The sequence below is a fragment of the Hypanus sabinus genome, unplaced genomic scaffold (genome assembly GCF_030144855.1).
Source record: "Hypanus sabinus isolate sHypSab1 unplaced genomic scaffold, sHypSab1.hap1 scaffold_398, whole genome shotgun sequence".
NCBI classification, from domain to species: domain Eukaryota; kingdom Metazoa; phylum Chordata; class Chondrichthyes; order Myliobatiformes; family Dasyatidae; genus Hypanus; species Hypanus sabinus.
Window position 1 is genome coordinate 323001 of NW_026781283.1, and position 22821 is coordinate 345821.

Genomic DNA, 22821 nt, shown 5'->3' on the forward strand with positions numbered 1-22821 from the left:
CGTCCCATCACACACTCCCGGGGTCAGACACAGAGTGAATCTCCCTCCACACCGGCCCATCATACACTCCCAGCATCAGACACAGAGTGAATCTCCCTCCACACCGTCCCATCACACACTCCCAGGGTCAGACATAGAGTGAATCTCCCTCCACACCGTCCCATCACACACTCCCGGGGTCAGACACAGAGTGAACCTCCTTCCACACTCTCCCATCACACACTCCCGGGGTCAGACACAGAGTGAATCTCCCTCCACACCGTCCCATCACACACTCCCGGGGTCAGACATAGAGTGAATCTCCCTCCACACCGTCCCATCACACATTCCTGGGGTCAGACACAGAGTGAATCTCCCTCCACACCGTCTCATCACACACTCCCGGGGTCAGACATAGAGTGAATCTCCCTCCACACCGTCCCATCACACACTCCCGGGGTCAGACATAGAGTGAATCTCCCTCCACACCGTCCCATCACACACTCCCGGGTTCAGACACAGAGTGAATCTCCCTCCACACTGTCCCATCACACACTGCCGGGGTCAGACACAGAGTGAATCTCCCTCCACACCGTCTCATCACACACTCCCGGGGTCAGACATAGAGTGAATCTCCCTCCACACCGTCCCATCACACACTCCCGGGGTCAGACATAGAGTGAATCTCCCTGCACACCGTCCCATCACACACTCCCGGGTTCAGACACAGAGTGAATCTCCCTCCACACTGTCCCATCACACATTGCCGGGGTCAGACACAGAGTGAATCTCCCTCCACACCGTCTCGTCACACACTCCCGGGGTCAGACACAGAGTTAATATCCCTCCACACCGGCCCATCACACTCTCCCAGGGTCAGACACAGAGTGAATCTCCCTCCACACCGTCCCATCACACACTCCCAGAGTCAGACACAGAGTGAATCTCCCTCCACACCGGCCCATCACACACTCCTGGGGTCAGACACAGAGTGAATCTCCCTCCACACCGGCCCATCATACACTCCCAGCATCAGACACAGAGTGAATCTCCCTCCACACCGTCTCGTCACACACTCCCGGGGTCAGACACAGAGTGAATCTCCCTCCACACCGTCACATCACACACTCCCAGCATCAGACACAGAGTGAATCTCCCTCCACACTGTCCCATCACACACTCCTGGGGTCAGACACAGAGTGAATCTCCCTCCACACCGGCCCATCATACACTCCCAGCATCAGACACAGAGTGAATCTCCCTCCACACCGTCCCATCACACACTCCCGGGGTCAGACACAGAGTGAATCTCCCTCCACACCGGCCCATCATACACTCCCAGCATCAGACACAGAGTGAATCTCCCTCCACACCGTCCCATCACACACTCCCAGGGTCAGACATAGAGTGAATCTCCCTCCACTCCGTCCCATCACACACTCCCGGGGTCAGACACAGAGTGAATCTCCCTCCACACTGTCGCATCACACACTCCCGGGGTCAGACACAGAGTGAATCTCCCTCCACACCGTCCCATCACACACTCCCGGGGTCAGACACAGAGTGAATCTCCCTCCACACCGTCCCATCACACACTCCCGGGGTCAGACAGAGTGAATCTCCCTCCACACCGTCCCATCACACACTCCCGGGGTCAGACACAGAGTGAATCACCCTCCACACCGTCCCATCACACACTCCTGGGGTCAGACACAGAGTGAATCTCCCTCCACACCGTCTCGTCACACACTCCCGGGGTCAGATACAGAGTGAATCTCCCTCCACACCGTCTCGTCACACACTCCCGGGGTCAGACACAGAGTGGAGCTGTTCTGGTTGCGCTGGGAGAAATCGAGGAAAAACTGCTTTATGAAGGTCGAGAGTTACTTGGAAATTGGTTTCCAACGTCCCTTGAACTTCTAAGTGAGCGGCTGGTTTAGAGTGGAAGCTTCATTTGGAGTTTTTCTGCCAGTTTGGATGGGGTTCGTTTACGGCTTCGAACTGCGTATCACCCTGCTGTGGCGGCTGGCAACTCACCAGGGAGCAGGTTCGCTCCAAAAATTGGAGGCAAACGACGTTTGTCCCCACTGAGATCGGGGCAACCTCCTTCCATCTCTATCGTCGGGATTCTCGTTCGGTGTTGGAGCCGAACTGTCGTTTGAGACGTCTCGACCTCTCACGGCCTGGAAGTTTCTACAGGACTAACGGAGCCTTTCCTGGCGTTGGAATTTCTGGCACGGAGCCAGCAAGGTACCGTCGAGTACAAACTTTTCCCGCCAGTTACTCAACTCGCTCCAGGACTTTATAAACACCACCACCGTATCATTCTCGATTCAGACACACCAGCAACATGACGGATCGGTCTACAGGGAGTCGCAGGCCTTCGGGGAGTTATGCAAAGGCGGCTGCCTCTCCGGCCTCGGACAACGCCCTGTTTCGGACGGTGAAAGTTGAACGCGGGGTGCAATGTATTTTGCGAACTGGAACTACCCTGGAAAAGTGCGCGGAGGCTGTGGAGGACTTGTTGGGGAGAGATGGTGTTTTGGCCGCTGAGAAGGAGTTCGGGAAGGCGGTGTTTTATCTGAGGAATGATGAGTTGGTGCATCGGGCCCTCAGTAGAGGGATCACGGTGGAGAACATCTTTTTACAGATGGAGCTAGTGACGGCTCCCACACAACGCATCGTCCTCGGTCACGTACAGCCTTTCATCCCCAACGAGGACCTGCTTCCCGCATTGGCCCGCTTGGGGCAAGTACGGTCAGAGATAACTGCCGTCAGGCACAAATTCAGGAGGCGCACCCTCCGGACCGTAATCTCTTTCCGGCGACAGGTATTCATGAAACTGGAAAGGGAGGATGAAGTTGAGGGCCGGTTTACTGTCCGGCACGAGGGGGTAGATTATCAGGGGTATTGGAGCTCTGAGCGCCCACGGTGCCATGCGTGCGGGGCGGTGGGGCACTTTCGGAGGGACTGTCCGAACACCCGAAAACCCAGAGAGTCCACTTCGGGAACCAGTGCCCCAGCTAATTCTGCCCCTGATCCCATCCCTGATCCTACACCTGTGCCGGCCCCTGCTCCTGCCCCTGCCCCTGACCCTGTCTCTAACCCTGTCCCTGTTCCTACGTCTGTTCCAGTCTCTGCTCCTGCCCCTGCCCCTGACCCTCTCTACCCCTGACCCTGTTCCTACGTCTGTTCCAGTCTCTGCTCCTGCCCCTGACCCTGTCTCTAACCCTGCCCCTATTCCTACATCTGTTCCAGTCTCTGCTCCTGCCCCTGACCCTGTCTCTAACCCTGCCCCTATTCCTACATCTGTTCCAGTCTCTGCTCCTGCCCCTGACCCTGTCTCTAACCCTGTCCCTGTTCCTACGTCTGTTCCAGTCTCTGCTCCTACCCCTGTGGTTCAGGCGGGTGATCCTGGGGCTACGTGTGGGGAGGTTCAGGCGAGGGACGGGGTGGAGTCCGGACGGGGCAAGAAAGCGAGGAAGAAGTCGAAACACGTGAAGAAGTCGGCCACCGAGACCGCAGAGCTCACGCCCATTTGCCCTGAGGTGGAGAGTGAGGCTCGGGGAAGCGTACGGTTGGACGGGGCGATAGGAGCGGAGAGTACCGCTCCATCGGTGCATCCCGCACCTGTGTGCTCCTCCCGCTTGAAGAGGAGAAGGGAATGTTTCGCCAAGAGGGCAGAGAATGTAGAGGAGGGGGAGTCCCAGAAAGGGGTGGGAATCCGGTTGGAAATTGTGTCTAACCCTGAATCCCCAGATGTAGCCACCAGTCCGGTGGTAGGTGGTGTGGTTGTGCAGGAAGCTAGTGCTGGGCCTGTTTGCACAACTAAAACAGACCTGGAGCCCTCCACCCAGGACTTAGCAGTAAGCGCCTCCCTGGGGGGAAATGTATTAAGTAGTACAGGTGGAGAGGAGACCAGGCTCTCTCACAGTCAGCATCAGGCTGCCAGTGAATCCCTTGGACCAGAGCTGCTGGGGTCCCCTTAATGCCTGTCTCCTGGGGAGGGTGATATAAACTGCATGCCGACCCCATCGACTAATGGCCTGCAGGGAGTCCCTGGGGATTTTCCCTCCATCGTCGCAACTGTGGGTAAGACTGCCTGAGTCCTTCTGGGGAGACCTGGCTGGCGAACTGGCAGGACCTGGAGACGAAAGTCATGGCCCGGCTGGGGTGCTGGTCAGGCCTTCTCAGGGTGCTTTCCTATCGAGGCAGGGTGGTGGTCATAAACCAGCTGGTGGCCTCCATGTTGTGGTATCGGATGGTCACCTTGGCCCCTCCTGCCCCGTTTGTTGCAAGAATGCAGAGGAAGTTAGTGGACTTCTTCTGGGGCAACAGGAAACACTGGGTCTCTGCAGCGGTCTGAGTCTCCCAGTGGGAGAGGGCGGACGGTCGCTGGTGTGCGTCCGAACGCGACTGGCGGCTCTCCGCCTCAGGACTCTGCAGAGATTCCTGTACGCCGAGCACCCTCCCAGGTGGCACGTGTTGGCGACTTTCTTCCTCCGGAGGGGCTGCTGTCTTCACGAAGACATGCGGCTACCACCGGCGGGTGTCAGCCGTACTGCTTTGCGGAGTCTGCCCGGCTTCTATCAGGACCTACTGAGAGTCTGGAACATGGTCGCCTCAGGCCGGGAATCCCCTCCTCAGGCGGAGGGCGGGGTCCTGGCTGACCCTTGCCCTACCTCAGTGGCTGTCGGTGCGGCTCAGTTGTGTGGACCGACTCAGGCCGAGCTGCTTGTGAATGGCAACATTCTGGTGTAATGTCTATTGTCTATTTGTAGTGCAGTAATTGTGTTTGCCACTGTTTTGTATATATTGTATAGCACCGAAATTTGTAATAAAGGATTTTGTTAAAAAAAAGGGGGGGTCAGACACAGAGTGAATCTCCCTCCACACCGTCCCATCACACACTCCCATGGTCAGACACAGAGTGAATCTTCCTCCACACCGTCCCATCACACACTCCCAGGGTCAGACACAGAGTGAATCTCCCTCCACACCGTCCCATCACACACTCCCAGGGTCAGACACAGAGTGAATCTCCCTCCACACCGTCCCATCACACACTCCCAGGATCAGACACAGAGTGAATCTCCCTCCACACCGTCCCATCACACACTCCCAGGGTCAGACACAGAGTGAATCTCCCTCCACATCTTCCCATCACAGACTCCCCGGGTCAGACACAGAGTGAATCTCCCTCCACACCGTCCCATCACACACTCCCAGGGTCAGACACAGAGTGAATCTCCCTCAACACTGTCCCATCACAGAATTCCAGGGTCAGACATAGAGTGAAGCTCCCTCCACATCTTCCCATCACACACGGCCAGAGTCAGACACAGAATAAAGCTCTCTCCACACCGTCCCATCACACACTCCCGGGGTCAGACACAGAGTGAATCTCCCTCCTCACCGTCCCATCACACACTCCCGGGGTCAGACACAGAGTGAATCTCCCTCCACATCTTCCCATCACACACTCCCAGGATCAGACACAGAGTGAATCTCCCTCCACACCGTCCCATCACACACTCCCGGGGTCAGACACAGAGTGAATCTCCCTCCACACCGTCCCATCACACACTCCCGGGGTCAGACACAGAGTGAATCTCCCTCCTCACCGTCCCATCACACACTCCCGGGGTCAGACACAGAGTGAATCTCCCTCCACACCGTCCCATCACACACTCCCGGGGTCAGACACAGAGTGAATCTCCCTCCTCACCGTCCCATCACACACTCCCGGGGTCAGACACAGAGTGAATCTCCCTCCACATCTTCCCATCACACACTCCCGGGGTCAGACACAGAGTGAATCTCCCTCCACACCGTCCCATCACACACTCCCGGGGTCAGACACAGAGTGAATCTCCCTCCACACCGTCCCATCACACTCCCGGGGTCGGAGACAAGGAGGTGAAAGATGGAGGTCAGGTACTCTCACCCTCCGATTTCTCACCTGTCCGGTCTTTGTGTTGTCTGCGTTGCAGTCGGGTATGATCTTTGAAAGTTGAACGATCCAGTTGTTGATCTTGTCCCTACGCCGCCTCTCCACTGCGGTGGATCAAGGAGGGTCAAGGAGATGGGGTGGGAGAGAGGGGCAGAGAAGGTGAAAGAGGGTGTTCATCAGGGAAGGTGGAAGTGAAAGCAGCAAAAACAAGAGGACAGAGTGAGATTGAATCCGAGGAGCAGAGCCGAGGGAGGTGGAGAGAGCAATGAGAGGGGGTAGAGTGGGTGGGTAGAGGGAAAGGGGGAGGGATAAGGGGGGAGGAGGAAGGGGAGGGGAAAGAGGAAGAGGGAGAGAAGGGGAGGGGTGAGAGGGGGAGAGATGGGGAGAGACGGCAGAGTGTGGGGGAAAGGGGGCAAGAGGGGTTAAGATAGTTAGTTCACTCACGGTCAATCACCAAGCATTGTAACAACATCCACACTTCGACATCCATCAGACACCGGATCCGTGACCCCAGGAACAATTCCCAACACCTCTGAAGAGAGGGTACGGTGAGGAGGGAACACTGCGGGAGGGGATGGTCAGGAGGGAACGCTGTGGGTGGGGGGTGAGGAGGAAATGCTGCGGGTGGGGACGGTGAGGAAGGAACGCTGCAGGAGGGGACGGTGAGGAGGGAATGCTGTGGGAAGGGACGGTGAGGAAGGAACGCTGCGGGAGGGGACGGTGAGGAAGGAACGCTGCAGGAGGGAACGCTGTGGGTGGGGGGTGAGGAAGGAACGCTGCGGGAGGGGACGGTGAGGAGGGAATGCTGTGGGAAGGGACGGTGAGGAAGGAACGCTGCGGGAGGGGACGGTGAGGAGGGAATGCTGTGGGAGGGGACGGTGAGGAAGGAACGCTGCAGGAGGGGACGGTGAGGAGGGAACGCTGCGGGAGGGGACGGTGAGGAGGGAATGCTGTGGGAGGGGACGGTGAGGAAGGAACGCTGCAGGAGGGGACGGTGAGGAGGGAACGGTGAGGTGGGAACGCTGCGGGAAGGGACGGTGAGGTGGGAACGCTGCGGAAGGGGATGGTGAGGAGGGAACGCTGCGGGAGGGGACGGTGAGGAGGGAATGCTGTGGGAGGGGACGGTGAAGAGGGAACGCTGCGGGAGAGGACGGTGAAGAGGGAACGCTGTGGGAGGGGACGGTGAAGAGGGAACGCTGCGGGAGGGGACGGTGAAGAGGGAACGCTGCGGGAGGGGACGGTGAAGAGGGAACGCTGCGGGAGGGGACGGTGAAGAGGGAACGCTGCGGGAGGGGACGGTGAGGAGGGAGCGCTGTGGGAGGGGACGGTGAGGAGGGAACGCTGCGGGAGGGGACGGTGAGGAGGGAACGCTGCGGGAGGGGACGGTGAGGAGGGAACGCTGCGGGAGGGGGGTGAGGAGGGAGCGCTGTGGGAGGGGACGGTGAGGAGGGAACGCTGCGGGAGGGGACGGTGAGGAGGGAACGCTGCGGGAGGGGACGGTGAGGAGGGAACGCTGCGGGTGGGGACGGTGAGGAGGAAATGCTGCGGGAGGGACAGTGAGGAGGAAATGCTGCGGGAGGGGAAGGTGAGGAGGGAGCTGTGGGTGAGGCAGAGAGGGGTGAGGATGGAGCTGTGGGAGGGGCAGAGAGGGGTGAGGAGGGAGCTGTGGGAGGGGCAGAGAGGGGTGAGGAGGGAGCTGTGGGAGGGGCAGAGAGGGGTGAGGAGGGAGCTGTGGGAGGGGCAGAGAGGGGTGAGGAGGGAGCTGCGGGAGGGGCAGAGGGGTGAGGAGGGAGCTGTGGGACGGTTAGTGAGTGGTGAGGAGGGAGCTGTGGGAGGGGCAGAGGGGTGAGGAGGGAGCTGTGGGGGGTAGTGAGGGGTGAGGAGGGAGCTGTGGGAGGGGCAGAGGAGTGAGGAGGGAGCTGTGGGGGGTAGTGAGGGGTGAGGAGGGAGCTGTGGGACGGTTAGTGAGTGGTGAGGAGGGAGCTGTGGGAGGGGCAGAGAGGGGTGAGGAGGGAGCTGTGGGAGGGGCAGAGAGGGGTGAGGAGGGAGCTGTGGGAGGGGCAGAGAGGGGTGAGGAGGGAGCTGTGGGAGGGGCAGAGGGGTGAGGAGGGAGCTGTGGGACGGTTAGTGAGTGGTGAGGAGGGAGCTGTGGGGGGTAGTGAGGGGTGAGGAGGGAGCTGTGGGACGGTTAGTGAGTGGTGAGGAGGGAGCTGTGGGAGGGGCAGAGGAGTGAGGAGGGAGCTGTGGGGGGTAGTGAGGGGTGAGGAGGGAGCTGTGGGACGGTTAGTGAGTGGTGAGGAGGGAGCTGTGGGAGGGGCAGAGAGGGGTGAGGAGGGAGCTGTGGGAGGGGCAGAGAGGGGTGAGGAGGGAGCTGTGGGAGGGGCAGAGAGGGGTGAGGAGGGAGCTGTGGGAGGGGCAGAGAGGGGTGAGGAGGGAGCTGTGGGGGGTAGTGAGGGGTGAGGAGGGAGCTGTGGGACGGTTAGTGAGTGGTGAGGAGGGAGCTGTGGGAGGGGCAGAGGAGTGAGGAGGGAGCTGTGTGGGGTAGTGAGGGGTGAGGAGGGAGCTGTGGGACGGTTAGTGAGTGGTGAGGAAAGAGCTGTGGGAGGGGCAGAGAGGGGTGAGGAGGGAGCTGTGGGAGGGGCAGAGAGGGGTGAGGAGGGAGCTGTGGGAGGGGCAGAGAGGGGTGAGGAGGGAGCTGTGGGAGGGGCAGAGGAGTGAGGAGGGAGCTGTGGGGGGTAGTGAGGGGTGAGGAGGGAGCTGTGGGACGGGCAGAGAGGGGTGAGGAGGGAGCTGTGGGAGGGGCAGAGAGGGGTGAGGAGGGAGCTGTGGGAGGGGCAGAGAGGGGTGAGGAGGGAGCTGTGGGAGGGGCAGAGGGGTGAGGAGGGAGCTGTGGGACGGTTAGTGAGTGGTGAGGAGGGAGCTGTGGGAGGGGCAGAGGGGTGAGGAGGGAGCTGTGGGGGGTAGTGAGGGGTGAGGAGGGAGCTGTGGGACGGTTAGTGAGTGGTGAGGAGGGAGCTGTGGGAGGGGCAGAGGAGTGAGGAGGGAGCTGTGGGGGGTAGTGAGGGGTGAGGAGGGAGCTGTGGGACGGTTAGTGAGTGGTGAGGAGGGAGCTGTGGGAGGGGCAGAGAGGGGTGAGGAGGGAGCTGTGGGAGGGGCAGAGAGGGGTGAGGAGGGAGCTGTGGGAGGGGCAGAGAGGGGTGAGGAGGGAGCTGTGGGAGGGGCAGAGAGGGGTGAGGAGGGAGCTGTGGGGGGTAGTGAGGGGTGAGGAGGGAGCTGTGGGACGGTTAGTGAGTGGTGAGGAGGGAGCTGTGGGAGGGGCAGAGGAGTGAGGAGGGAGCTGTGTGGGGTAGTGAGGGGTGAGGAGGGAGCTGTGGGACGGTTAGTGAGTGGTGAGGAAAGAGCTGTGGGAGGGGCAGAGAGGGGTGAGGAGGGAGCTGTGGGAGGGGCAGAGAGGGGTGAGGAGGGAGCTGTGGGAGGGGCGACTGCTGGACAGTGAGAGCCGGGGTCCCCGTGTGCACACCGGAAACCTATCAGAGAAATGGGGACACCCGAGTTCTCTAGCTCCACATCAACCAACCTTCATTGTGCTGTGCCCTCCTCCTCTCGTCCCTCGGGGTGCGCGGACCATCGATCTTCCTGAGGGTCGGGGGGAGAAAACACAAACATAGGAATGTGAAGGGGGTGGGGGTGGTGGCAGGATGTGGGGTGGGTGAGTGGAGGGGCTGGTGTTCTTGCTCGCTCCCCTCCCTCCAAGGCCACTGCGACGGATTTAGGGATCGCGGAGATAAGAGGCAGAGTGAAAGGAGAGGGTAGGGGAGAGAATGGGGCGAGGCTATCTGTCCCTTTAACATACCTTCAATCACAGAAAAGGGTGGTTGGGATACCCTGTACCACACACAATCCCCACCAGGAGGCAGTGTGCAACCAACTCACAGTCCAATGATACCTCCAAACCTGCAGGTGGCAAAACATTCCAGTCTGGGGAGGTGTAATACCCTCTCTAAACCTGCAGATGGCAACATGATCCAGTCTGGAGAGGTGTAATACCCTCTCTAAACCTGCAGATGGCAACATGATCCAGTCTGGAGAGGTGTAATACCCTCTCTAAACCTGCAGATGGCAACATGATCCAGTCTGGAGAGGTGTAATACCCCCTCTAAACCTGCAGGTGGCAACACGATCCAGTCTGGGGAGGTGTAATACCCCCTCCAAACCTGTAGGTGGCAACACAATCCAGTCTGGAGAGGTGTATTAACCCCTCTGACCCTGCAGGAGGCAGCAGTCTGGAGAGGTGTGGTATCTTCTCCTGACCAGAAGTTTGATGCAGTTTGGGGAGGACCTGGAAGGGGCAGCCCCATCCACCCTGAGAGGTGCAATATCTCTTCCCAAACTGCAGGGGGTGAGACAACGATCCACCCCAAGGCTACAGATCTCTTGGTTTGAGAGGGAGTCACTCTGGGGTGGGGGTCACCAGGTAGGGACACCCACACCAGACCCACCCCCCCCCCCCCAATCCAACAGCCAGCAGGATCTAGTAGCAATCCAGAGATAATCTTTTTGGGGGAGGGGGTGGCTGAGGGCAGGTGGAGAGGAAACAGCTTCCATTCCGAGAGGAAGATTTCCAAACGGTGGGTTAGAGGAACACACCCTGAAGGGTCTTCACCAACCAATGTTGTTGAGAAGGGGGTTGTGTGGGACCCTCCAGACCACCAGGGGGCAGTCAGGGGTGCCAGGAACCCTCCAGACCACCAGGGGCAGCGGGGAGCAACGGGGGGGGGGGGGCGTGCAAGGAACCCTCCAGAGCACCAGGGGGCAGCACCCTGACATGGTGATGGGGTGTCCGCCAGCACCTTCCCTAGTCCATGACTAAATCTGTAGGAATCCGAGATGTTACTCCAATCCTGGTTTCTGGATCACACCAACATTTAGCTCCTCTCTCTGTTCTTCCAGAGAGAGTGCATGCAAGCCACAGTCAGCGAGGGGAAGGTGTGCCCAAACCTGCAGGGGTAGCGTCCCTCTGATGCCCCCCCACCTGTTCCCTCATCTCTCTGCGCAGGGGTAGGTGAGGGGTTCAGCAGAGGGTGTCATATGACTCAGGGGGTGCATTCCGTACACAGTGTGTGCCCCTGCTGGAGGTGAGGGGGGTTATGGTGGGTGGATGCTGATCCTCCACAGACTTTGAGAGTCATCGAAGCTGCACTTACCCAGGAAAGTGGGGAGTGTCCCAGCACACCCCCGACCGGTATTCAGGGAACAGGTAATGTGATGGATGTGGAGTGCATGGACTAACCCCACCCAGGAAAGTGGGGAGTGTCCCAGCACACTCCCGACCGGTATTCAGGCAACAGGTAATGTGATGGATGTGGAGTGCATGGACTGACCCATCCATTCGTCTCTCAGGTCTCCTCCCACTCTGTCCCCACATTCATCACTCTTTCATTACCCCCCAACCCGCTGAGTGTGATGGGACAGTCCCCACTTCCCTGGGTGGGGTAAGTCCATGTATTCCACATTTACCACATTACCGGTCCCATCTACTGGTCAGGAGTGTGATGGGACAGTCCCCACTTCCCTGGGTGGGGTTAGTCCATGCACTCCACATCCATCACATTACCGGTCCCATCTACAGGTCAGGAGTGTGATGGGACATACCCCACTACCCTGGGTGGGGTTAGTCCATGTATTCCACATTTACCACATTACCGGTCCCATCTACTGGTCAGGAGTGTGATGGGACAGTCCCCACTTCCCTGGGTGGGGTTAGTCCATGCACTCCACATCCATCACATTACCGGTCCCATCTACAGGTCAGGAGTGTGATGGGACAGTCCCCGCTACCCTGGGTGGAGTTAGTCCATGCACTCCACATCCGTCACATTACCGGTCCCATCTACAGGTCAGGAGTGTGATGGGACATACCCCACTACCCTGGGTGGGGTTAGTCCATGTATTCCACATTTACCACATTACCGGTCCCATCTACTGGTCAGGAGTGTGATGGGACAGTCCCCACTTCCCTGGGTGGGGTTAGTCCATGCACTCCACATCCATCACATTACCGGTCCCATCTACAGGTCAGGAGTGTGATGGGACAGTCCCCGCTACCCTGGGTGGAGTTAGTCCATGCACTCCACATCCGCCACATTATCGGTCCCATCTACAGGTCAGGAGTGTGGTGGGACAGTCCCCACTACCCTGGGTGGGGTTAGTCCATGCACTCCACATCCGCCACATTATCGGTCCCATCTACAGGTCAGGAGTGTGGTGGGACAGTCCCCACTACCCTGGGTGGGGTTAGTCCATGCACTCCACATTTACCACATTACCAGTCCCATCTACTGGTCAGGAGTGTGATGGGACAGTCCCCGCTACCCTGGGTGGGGTTACTCCATGCACTCCACATCGGCCACATTACCGGTCCCATCTACAGGTCAGGAGTGTGATGGGACATTCCCCACTACCCTGGGTGGAGTTAGTCCATGAACTCCACATCAATCACATTACCGGTCCCATCTACTGGTCAGGAGTGTGATGGGACAGTCCCCGCTACCCTGGGTGGGGTTAGTCCATGTATTCCACATTTACCACATTACCGGTCCCATCTACAGGTCAGGAGTGTGATGGGACAGTCCCCGCTACCCTGGGTGGGGTTACTCCATGCACTCCACATCCGCCACATTACCGGTCCCATCTACAGGTCAGGAGTGTGATGGGACATTCCCCACTACCCTGGGTGGGGTTAGTCCATGCACTCCACATCCACCACATTACCGGTCCCATCTACAGGTCAGGAGTGTGATGGGACATTCCCCACTACCCTGGGTGGGGTTAGTCCATGCACTCCACATCCGCCACATTATCGGTCCCATCTACAGGTCAGGAGTGTGGTGGGACATTCCCCACTTCTCTGGGTGGGGTTAGTCCATGCACTCCACATCCGTCACATTACCGGTCCCATCTACAGGTCAGGAGTGTGATGGGACAGTCCCCACTTCCCTGGGTGGTGTTAGTCCATGCACTCCATATCCGTCACATTACCGGTCCCATCTACAGGTCAGGAGTGTGATGGGATAGTTCCCACTTCCCTGGGTGGGGTTAGTCCATGCACTCCATATCCGTCACATTACCGGTCCCATCTACAGGTCAGGAGTGTGATGGGATAGTTCCCACTTCCCTGGGTGGGGTTAGTCCATGCACTCCATATCCGTCACATTACCGGTCCCATCTACAGGTCAGGAGTGTGATGGGACAGTCCCCACTACCCTGGGTGGGGTTAGTCCATGCACTCCACATCCGTCACATGACCTGTTTCCCATCTACAGGTCAGGAGTCTGATGGGACATTCCCCACTACCCTGGGTGGGTTTAGTCCATGCACTCCACATCCATCACATTACCGGTCCCATCTACTGGTCAGGAGTGTGATGGGACATTCCCCACTACCCTGGGTGGAGTTAGTCCATGCACTCCATATCCGTCACATTACCGGTCCCATCTACAGGTCAGGAGTGTGATGGGATAGTTCCCACTACCCTGGGTGGGGTTAGTCCATGCACTCCACATCCGCCACATTACCGGTCCCATCTACAGGTCAGGAGTGTGATGGGATACTTCCCACTACCCTGGGGGGGGTTAGTCCATGCACTCCACATCCATCACATTACCGGTCCCATCTACAGGTCAGGAGTGTGATGGGACAGTCCCCGCTACCCTGGGTGGAGTTAGTCCATGCACTCCACATCCGTCACATTACCGGTCCCATCTACAGGTCAGGAGTGTGATGGGACATACCCCACTACCCTGGGTGGGGTTAGTCCATGTATTCCACATTTACCACATTACCGGTCCCATCTACTGGTCAGGAGTGTGATGGGACAGTCCCCACTTCCCTGGGTGGGGTTAGTCCATGCACTCCACATCCATCACATTACCGGTCCCATCTACAGGTCAGGAGTGTGATGGGACAGTCCCCGCTACCCTGGGTGGAGTTAGTCCATGCACTCCACATCCGCCACATTATCGGTCCCATCTACAGGTCAGGAGTGTGGTGGGACAGTCCCCACTACCCTGGGTGGGGTTAGTCCATGCACTCCACATCCGCCACATTATCGGTCCCATCTACAGGTCAGGAGTGTGGTGGGACAGTCCCCACTACCCTGGGTGGGGTTAGTCCATGCACTCCACATTTACCACATTACCAGTCCCATCTACTGGTCAGGAGTGTGATGGGACAGTCCCCGCTACCCTGGGTGGGGTTACTCCATGCACTCCACATCGGCCACATTACCGGTCCCATCTACAGGTCAGGAGTGTGATGGGACATTCCCCACTACCCTGGGTGGAGTTAGTCCATGAACTCCACATCAATCACATTACCGGTCCCATCTACTGGTCAGGAGTGTGATGGGACAGTCCCCGCTACCCTGGGTGGGGTTAGTCCATGTATTCCACATTTACCACATTACCGGTCCCATCTACAGGTCAGGAGTGTGATGGGACAGTCCCCGCTACCCTGGGTGGGGTTACTCCATGCACTCCACATCCGCCACATTACCGGTCCCATCTACAGGTCAGGAGTGTGATGGGACATTCCCCACTACCCTGGGTGGGGTTAGTCCATGCACTCCACATCCACCACATTACCGGTCCCATCTACAGGTCAGGAGTGTGATGGGACATTCCCCACTACCCTGGGTGGGGTTAGTCCATGCACTCCACATCCGCCACATTATCGGTCCCATCTACAGGTCAGGAGTGTGGTGGGACATTCCCCACTTCTCTGGGTGGGGTTAGTCCATGCACTCCACATCCGTCACATTACCGGTCCCATCTACAGGTCAGGAGTGTGATGGGACAGTCCCCACTTCCCTGGGTGGTGTTAGTCCATGCACTCCATATCCGTCACATTACCGGTCCCATCTACAGGTCAGGAGTGTGATGGGATAGTTCCCACTTCCCTGGGTGGGGTTAGTCCATGCACTCCATATCCGTCACATTACCGGTCCCATCTACAGGTCAGGAGTGTGATGGGATAGTTCCCACTTCCCTGGGTGGGGTTAGTCCATGCACTCCATATCCGTCACATTACCGGTCCCATCTACAGGTCAGGAGTGTGATGGGACAGTCCCCACTACCCTGGGTGGGGTTAGTCCATGCACTCCACATCCGTCACATGACCTGTTTCCCATCTACAGGTCAGGAGTCTGATGGGACATTCCCCACTACCCTGGGTGGGTTTAGTCCATGCACTCCACATCCATCACATTACCGGTCCCATCTACTGGTCAGGAGTGTGATGGGACATTCCCCACTACCCTGGGTGGAGTTAGTCCATGCACTCCATATCCGTCACATTACCGGTCCCATCTACAGGTCAGGAGTGTGATGGGATAGTTCCCACTACCCTGGGTGGGGTTAGTCCATGCACTCCACATCCGCCACATTACCGGTCCCATCTACAGGTCAGGAGTGTGATGGGATACTTCCCACTACCCTGGGGGGGGTTAGTCCATGCACTCCATATCCGTCACATTACCGGTCCCATCTACAGGTCAGGAGTGTGATGGGATAGTTCCCAGTACCCTGGGTGGGGTTAGTCCATGTATTCCACATTTACCACATTACCGGTCCCATCTACAGGTCAGGAGTGTGATGGGATAGTTCCCACTACCCTGGGTGGGGTTAGTCCATGCACTCCACATCCGCCACATTACCGGTCCCATCTACAGGTCAGGAGTGTGATGGGATACTTCCCACTACCCTGGGGGGGGTTAGTCCATGCACTCCATATCCGTCACATTACCGGTCCCATCTACAGGTCAGGAGTGTGATGGGATAGTTCCCAGTACCCTGGGTGGGGTTAGTCCATGTATTCCACATTTACCACATTACCGGTCCCATCTACAGGTCAGGAGTGTGATGGGACAGTCCCCACTACCCTGGGTGGAGTTAGTCCATGCACTCCATATCCGTCACATTACCGGTCCCATCTACTGGTCAGGAGTGTGATGGGACATTCCCCACTACCCTGGGTGGAGTTAGTCCATGCACTCCATATCCGTCACATTACCGGTCCCATCTACAGGTCAGGAGTGTGATGGGACAGTCCCCACTTCCCTGGGTGGGGTTAGTCCATGCACTCCATATCCGTCACATTACCGGTCCCATCTACAGGTCAGGAGTGTGATGGGACAGTCCCCACTTCCCTGGGTGGGGTTAGTCCATGCACTCCATATCCGTCACATTACCGGTCCCATCTACAGGTCAGGAGTGTGATGGGACAGTCCCCACTACCCTGGGTGGGGTTAGTCCATGCACTCCACATCCATCACATTACCGGTCCCATCTGCAGGTCAGGAGTGTGGTGGGACATTCCCCACTTCCCTGGGTGGGGTTAGTCCATGCACTCCACATCCGTCACATTACCGGTCCCATCTACAGGTCAGGAGTGTGATGGGACATTCCCCACTACCCTGGGTGGGGTTAGTCCATGCACTCCACATCCGTCACATTACCGGTCCCATCTACAGGTCAGGAGTGTGGTGGGACATTCCCCACTTCTCTGGGTGGGGTTAGTCCATGCACTCCACATCCGTCACATTACCGGTCCCATCTACAGGTCAGGAGTGTGATGGGACAGTCCCCACTTCCCTGGGTGGTGTTAGTCCATGCACTCCATTTCCGTCACATTACCGGTCCCATCTACAGGTCAGGAGTGTGATGGGATAGTTCCCACTTCCCTGGGTGGGGTTAGTCCATGCACTCCATATCCGTCACATTACCGGTCCAATCTACAGGTCAGGAGTGTGATGGGATAGTTCCCACTTCCCTGGGTGGGGTTAGTCCATGCACTCCATATCCGTCACATTACCGGTCCCATCTACAGGTCAGGAGTGTGATGGGACAGTCCCCACTACCCTGGGTGGGGTTAGTCCATGCACTCCACATCCATCACATTACCGGTCCCATCTGCAGGTCAGGAGTGTGGTGGGACATTCCCCACTTCCCTGGGTGGGGTTAGTCCATGCACTCCACATCCGTCACATTACCGGTCCCATCTACAGGTCAGGAGTGTGATGGGACATTCCCCACTACCCTGGGTGGGGTTAGTCCATGCACTCCATATCCGTCACATTACCGGTCCCATCTACAGGTCAGGAGTGTGATGGGACATTCCCCACTTCCCTGGGTGGGGTTAGTCCATGCACTCCATATCCGTCACATGACCTGTTTCCCATCTACAGGTCAGGAGTGTGATGGGACATTCCCCATTACCCTGGGTGGGGTTAGTCCATGCACTCCACATTACCTGTTCCTCAAGGAAGAGGAAGGAGGATAGCGGGGTGAGGAGGGGGATAGAGGAGGATTTGGTAAGTGGGGGGGGGGGGAGAGTGAGCATCCTATCCCACAAACCAGTCAGGAAGGGAGTGCTGGGGAGAGTGTAGGTGGTTGCTATGTTGGATGTCCCTGGGTGTGGGGTGACCCAAACCGGCAGACGGGGCTTCGGTCCGGACGGCGGAGAGCTGGGTGGCGTGGTGTGACGTGACGGAGGGGTGGGGGTGGCGGGGAGGGGCTGCCAGAGACACGTACATGTTGCTGAGTTCAGAGTCTTCTTTTCTGTGGAGAAAATAACAGGTCACCATAGAAACGGACTCCAGTCCCAGGCGCCCCGAGGGAGAGCAGCCTCTCTGCCCCAACCCCCTGACTCGTCTCATCTGGACTGCAGACACCCCCTCCCTCGCCCGCCACCCCACCATTACAACCAGCCCTTCTCAGACCGTGGCCGAGTCAGGCACTGAAAACTTCCATGCCCCAAAATCTGCTCTGTGGAAGGCTGCTCTCTCTGTCAGCAAGACACCTGAAACTCTGCAAAGGCCTCGGCCTTCACTCGCCTCACTCACTCACCCACCTCCTGCCCAGCAGCACCCCTCCCACCACTGCCTATGCATGACCATCTACCTTCCTCTCTTTTGCTCCTTCTTTTCAAATCTTTTCATTATTATAATTATCCAAAATAACAAGAGTACATCGAAACAAGTAACACTTACAATGTCTCAAAATGGGAAAAAGAACAATATTAAGGATTGGAAAATACCTTCTACTCTGATGCCCCTCCCGGACCAACCCCAATCTCTCCTCACCCAGAAGGATACTGGGGGGGCGGGAATAGGGGAATACTCTCCACCCCATCTGCAGAGAGCAAAGTTGGTCACGGGGGCAAGAGAAGATTGGGACTCTGGCTGGCAATACACACCCTTTCCTCCAGATGGCAGACTGGCTGCAGTACTGCCCTGCAGCCAGCAGATGGTGGTGGCGCTCCATGCAGGGCCCCGAGGCGCACCACCCCCACCTACTGGCCTTTCCGGAAATGACACACACGCAAAGGCCAGCAGCATACTTACGGCGAGTATGTGTGTGTACGTGGAGCGATCGTCCGCTGTGAACCCGTCTGTAGCACGTCCTGGGGCGTCATCATCACGTAGAACTGTCCTGAAAATTTGCCATAATGTATCAGAGTGAAACTCCCTCCATCACTCACTCCCAGGGTCAGACACAGAGTACCACTCTCTGCAGAGATGGCCATGATAAATTGGAAGGAGACATTGGCAGGGATGTCTGCAAAGCAACAATGGCGGGAGCTTCTGGGAAAATGAGGAAGGTGTATTCCAAAAGTGAAGAAATACTCTAAAAGCAAAATAGTACAGTCGGCCCTCCTTATCGGCAAGAGATTGGTTCTGGGACCCCCCCACAGATACCAAGATTCGAGCATGCTCAAGTCTCTTATTCAACTTGTTTCAATGCGGTGGATCTTAGGACCCGGTGGAACCCCAGACCTTATTCAACTTGTCTCAATGCAGTGGATCTTAGGACCCAGCGGCAGAGATCTGAATCCGCAGTGTTTCTGTTCTTGAAAATAATCACAATAATGATTGAAAATAAAGTGGAAATAATAAAGTGAACGGAAAGAGGTGAAACGCCATTGGTCATTGGAAAAGCGTTAGGCTATAGTCAGTCAACGATTGTAACAATTTTAAAGGATAAAGTGAGAAAGACTCTGCCCCGATGAAAGCTACAATTATTACTGAGCAACGCAGTGGTTTAATTATTGTGTTTTGGGTTTTTGATCCTCACATCAACCCAGCACACAGGACAGCGCACTCGGGAGCGGTCTGTCCCAAGTCCCGAGAACTTCTTAAGTGTTTTATATGCATAGAAAGATAAAATATATACTAAGACAAACGTTTGACTAACTGACGCTAAATAACACCGAATGTACCTGTTCTGAGTTACTTAGTAAGAGAACTTCCCATTTTTTCGATCCCGATCCACGATAACCCACACACATCCTCCTGTGTAATCTAAATCATCTCTAGATTACTTATAATACCAAACACAATGTAAATGCTATGTAAATAGTTGTTATACTGCATTAGGGTTAGGGAATAATGACAAGAAAATAGTCTGTACACGCTCGAACAACAACTGCTGAAAGAGCACTACCGGGTTTTCGCGATCCGCAGTTGGTGGAATCCGTGCATGCGGAATTCGCGGATAAGGAGGATAAGAATTCGCGGATAAGGAGGATAAGAATTCGAGGATAAGGAGGATAAGAATTCGCGGATAAGGATAAGGAGGATAAGAATTCGCGGATAAGGAGGATAAGAATTCGCGGATAAGGAGGATAAGAATTCGCGAATAAGGATCAGGAGGATAAGAATTCGCGGATAAGGAGGATAAGAATTCGCGGATAAGGAGGATAAGAATTCGCGGATAAGGATCAGGAGGATAAGAATTCGCGGATAAGGATCAGGAGGATAAGAATTCGCGGATAAGGAGGATAAGAATTCGAGGATAAGGAGGATAAGAATTCGCGGATAAGGATAAGGAGGATAAGAATTCGCGGATAAGGATCAGGAGGATAAGAATTCGTGGATAAGGAGGATAAGAATTCGCGGATAAGGATCAGGAGGATAAGAATTCGCGGATAAGGAGGATAAGAATTCGAGAATAAGGATAAGGAGGTTAAGAATTCGAGGATAAGGATAAGGAGGATAAGAATTCGAGGATAAGGATAAGGAGGATAAGAATTCGAGGATTAGGAGGATAAGAATTCGAGGATAAGGATAAGGAGGATAAGAATTCGCGGATAAGGAGGATAAGAATTCGAGGATAAGGATAAGGAGGATAAGAATTCGAGGATAAGGAGGATAAGAATTCGCGGATAAGGATAAGGAGGATAAGAATTCGCGGATAAGGAGGATAAGAATTCGCGGATAAGGATCAGGAGGATAAGAATTCGCGGATAAGGAGGATAAGAATTCGAGGATAAGGATAAGGAGGATAAGAATTCGAGGATAAGGAGGATAAGAATTCGAGGATAAGGATAAGGAGGATAAGAATTCGAGGATAAGGATAAGGAGGATAAGAATTCGCGGATAAGGATAAGGAGGATAAGAATTCGAGGATAAGGATAAGGAGGATAAGAATTCGAGGATAACGATAAGGAGGATAAGAATTCGCGGATAAGGATAAGGAGGATAAGAATTCGAGGATAAGGAGGATAAGAATTCGCGGATAAGGAGGATAAGAATTCGCGGATAAGGAGGATAAGAATTCGTGGATAAGGATAAGGAGGATAAGAATTCGCGGATAAGGATAAGGAGGATAAGAATTCGAGGATAAGGATAAGGAGGATAAGAATTCGAGGATAAGGAGGATAAGAATTCGCGGATAAGGAGGATAAGAATTCGCGGATAAGGAGGATAAGAATTCGTGGATAAGGATAAGGAGGATAAGAATTCGCGGATAAGGATAAGGAGGATAAGAATTCGAGGATAAGGATAAGGAGGATAAGAATTCGCGGATAACGATAAGGAGGATAAGAATTCGAGGATAACGATAAGGAGGATAAGAATTCGAGGATAAGGAGGATAAGAATTCGAGGATAACGATAAGGAGGATAAGAATTCGAGGATAAGGAGGATAAGAATTCGCGGATAAGGAGGATAAGAATTCGAGGATAAGGATAAGGAGGATAAGAATTCGCGGATAAGGATAAGGAGGATAAGAATTCGAGGATAACGATAAGGAGGATAAGAATTCGAGGATAAGGAGGATAAGAATTCGCGGATAAGGAGGATAAGAATTCGCGGATAAGGAGGATAAGAATTCGAGGATAAGGAGGATAAGAATTCGAAGATAAGGATAAGGAGGATAAGAATTCGCGGATAAGGAGGATAAGAATTCGCGGATAAGGATAAGGAGGATAAGAATTCGTGGATAAGGATAAGGAGGATAAGAATTCGAGGATAAGAATTCGCGGATAAGGAGGATAAGAATTCATGGATAAGGATAAGGAGGATAAGAATTCGCGGATAAGGGTAAGGAGGATAAGAATTCGCGGATAAGGAGGATAAGAATTCGAGGATAAGGATGAGGAGGATAAGAATTCGAGGATAAGGATGAGGAGGATAAGAATTCGCGGATAAGGATAAGGAGGATAAGAATTCGCGGATAAGGATCAGGAGGATAAGAATTCGCGGATAAGGATAAGGAGGATAAGAATTCGCGGATAAGGAGGATAAGAATTCGCGGATAAGGAGGATAAGAATTCGCGGATAAGGATAAGGAGGATAAGAATTCGCGGATAAGGATAAGGAGGATAAGAATTCGCGGATAAGGAGGATAAGAATTCGCGGATAAGGAGGATAAGAATTCGCGGATAATGATAAGGAGGATAAGAATTCGCGGATAAGGATCAGGAGGATAAGAATTCGCGGATAAGGAGGATAAGAATTCGCGGATAAGGAGGATAAGAATTCGCGGATAAGGAGGATAAGAATTCGCGGATAATGATCAGGAGGATAAGAATTCGAGGATAAGGATAAGGAGGATAAGAATTCGCGGATAAGGATCAGGAGGATAAGAATTCGAGGATAACGATAAGGAGGATAAGAATTCGCGGATAAGGAGGATAAGAATTCGCGGATAAGGAGGATAAGAATTCGCGGATAAGGATCAGGAGGATAAGAATTCGCGGATAAGGATCAGGAGGATAAGAATTCGCGGATAAGGAGGATAAGAATTCGCGGATAATGATCAGGAGGATAAGAATTCGCGGATAAGGATAAGGAGGATAAGAATTCGCGGATAAGGATCAGGAGGATAAGAATTCGCGGATAAGGATCAGGAGGATAAGAATTCGCGGATAATGATCAGGAGGATAAGAATTCGCGGATAAGGATCAGGAGGATAAGAATTCGCGGATAAGGATCAGGAGGATAAGAATTCGCGGATAAGGATCAGGAGGATAAGAATTCGCGGATAAGGATCAGGAGGATAAGAATTCGCGGATAAGGATAAGGAGGATAAGAATTCGCGGATAATGATCAGGAGGATAAGAATTCGCGGATAAGGATAAGGAGGATAAGAATTCGCGGATAAGGATCAGGAGGATAAGAATTCGCGGATAAGGATCAGGAGGATAAGAATTCCCGGATAAGGAGGATAAGAATTCGCGGATAAGGATAAGGAGGATAAGAATTCGCGGATAAGGAGGATAAGAATTCGCGGATAAGGATCAGGAGGATAAGAATTCGCGGAAAAGGATCAGGAGGATAAGAATTCGCGGATAAGGATCAGGAGGATAAGAATTCGCGGATAAGGATCAGGAGGATAAGAATTCGCGGATAAGGAGGATAAGAATTCGCGGATAAGGAGGATAAGAATTCGCGGATAAGGATCAGGAGGATAAGAATTCGCGGATAAGGATCAGGAGGATAAGAATTCGCGGATAAGGAGGATAAGAATTCGCGGATAATGATCAGGAGGATAAGAATTCGCGGATAAGGATCAGGAGGATAAGAATTCGCGGATAAGGAGGATAAGAAT

The 22821-nt window shown here is 54.9% G+C and overlaps 1 protein-coding gene across 1 annotated transcript in view; it reads right to left on the reverse strand.

Annotated features, from left to right (window-relative positions):
* Nucleotides 1–22821, reverse strand: part of usf2 (upstream transcription factor 2, c-fos interacting) — a gene marked incomplete at its 5' end in the record, with an annotated part of 108958 nt that overhangs the window by 9059 nt on the left and 77078 nt on the right. Inside the window, 4 exons of the mRNA XM_059961131.1 lie at nucleotides 5942–6036; nucleotides 9510–9568; nucleotides 17521–17547; nucleotides 18333–18420. Coding sequence (XP_059817114.1) covers nucleotides 5942–6036; nucleotides 9510–9568; nucleotides 17521–17547; nucleotides 18333–18420 — 269 coding nt within the window. The remainder of the gene's footprint in view (nucleotides 1–5941; nucleotides 6037–9509; nucleotides 9569–17520; nucleotides 17548–18332; nucleotides 18421–22821) is intronic.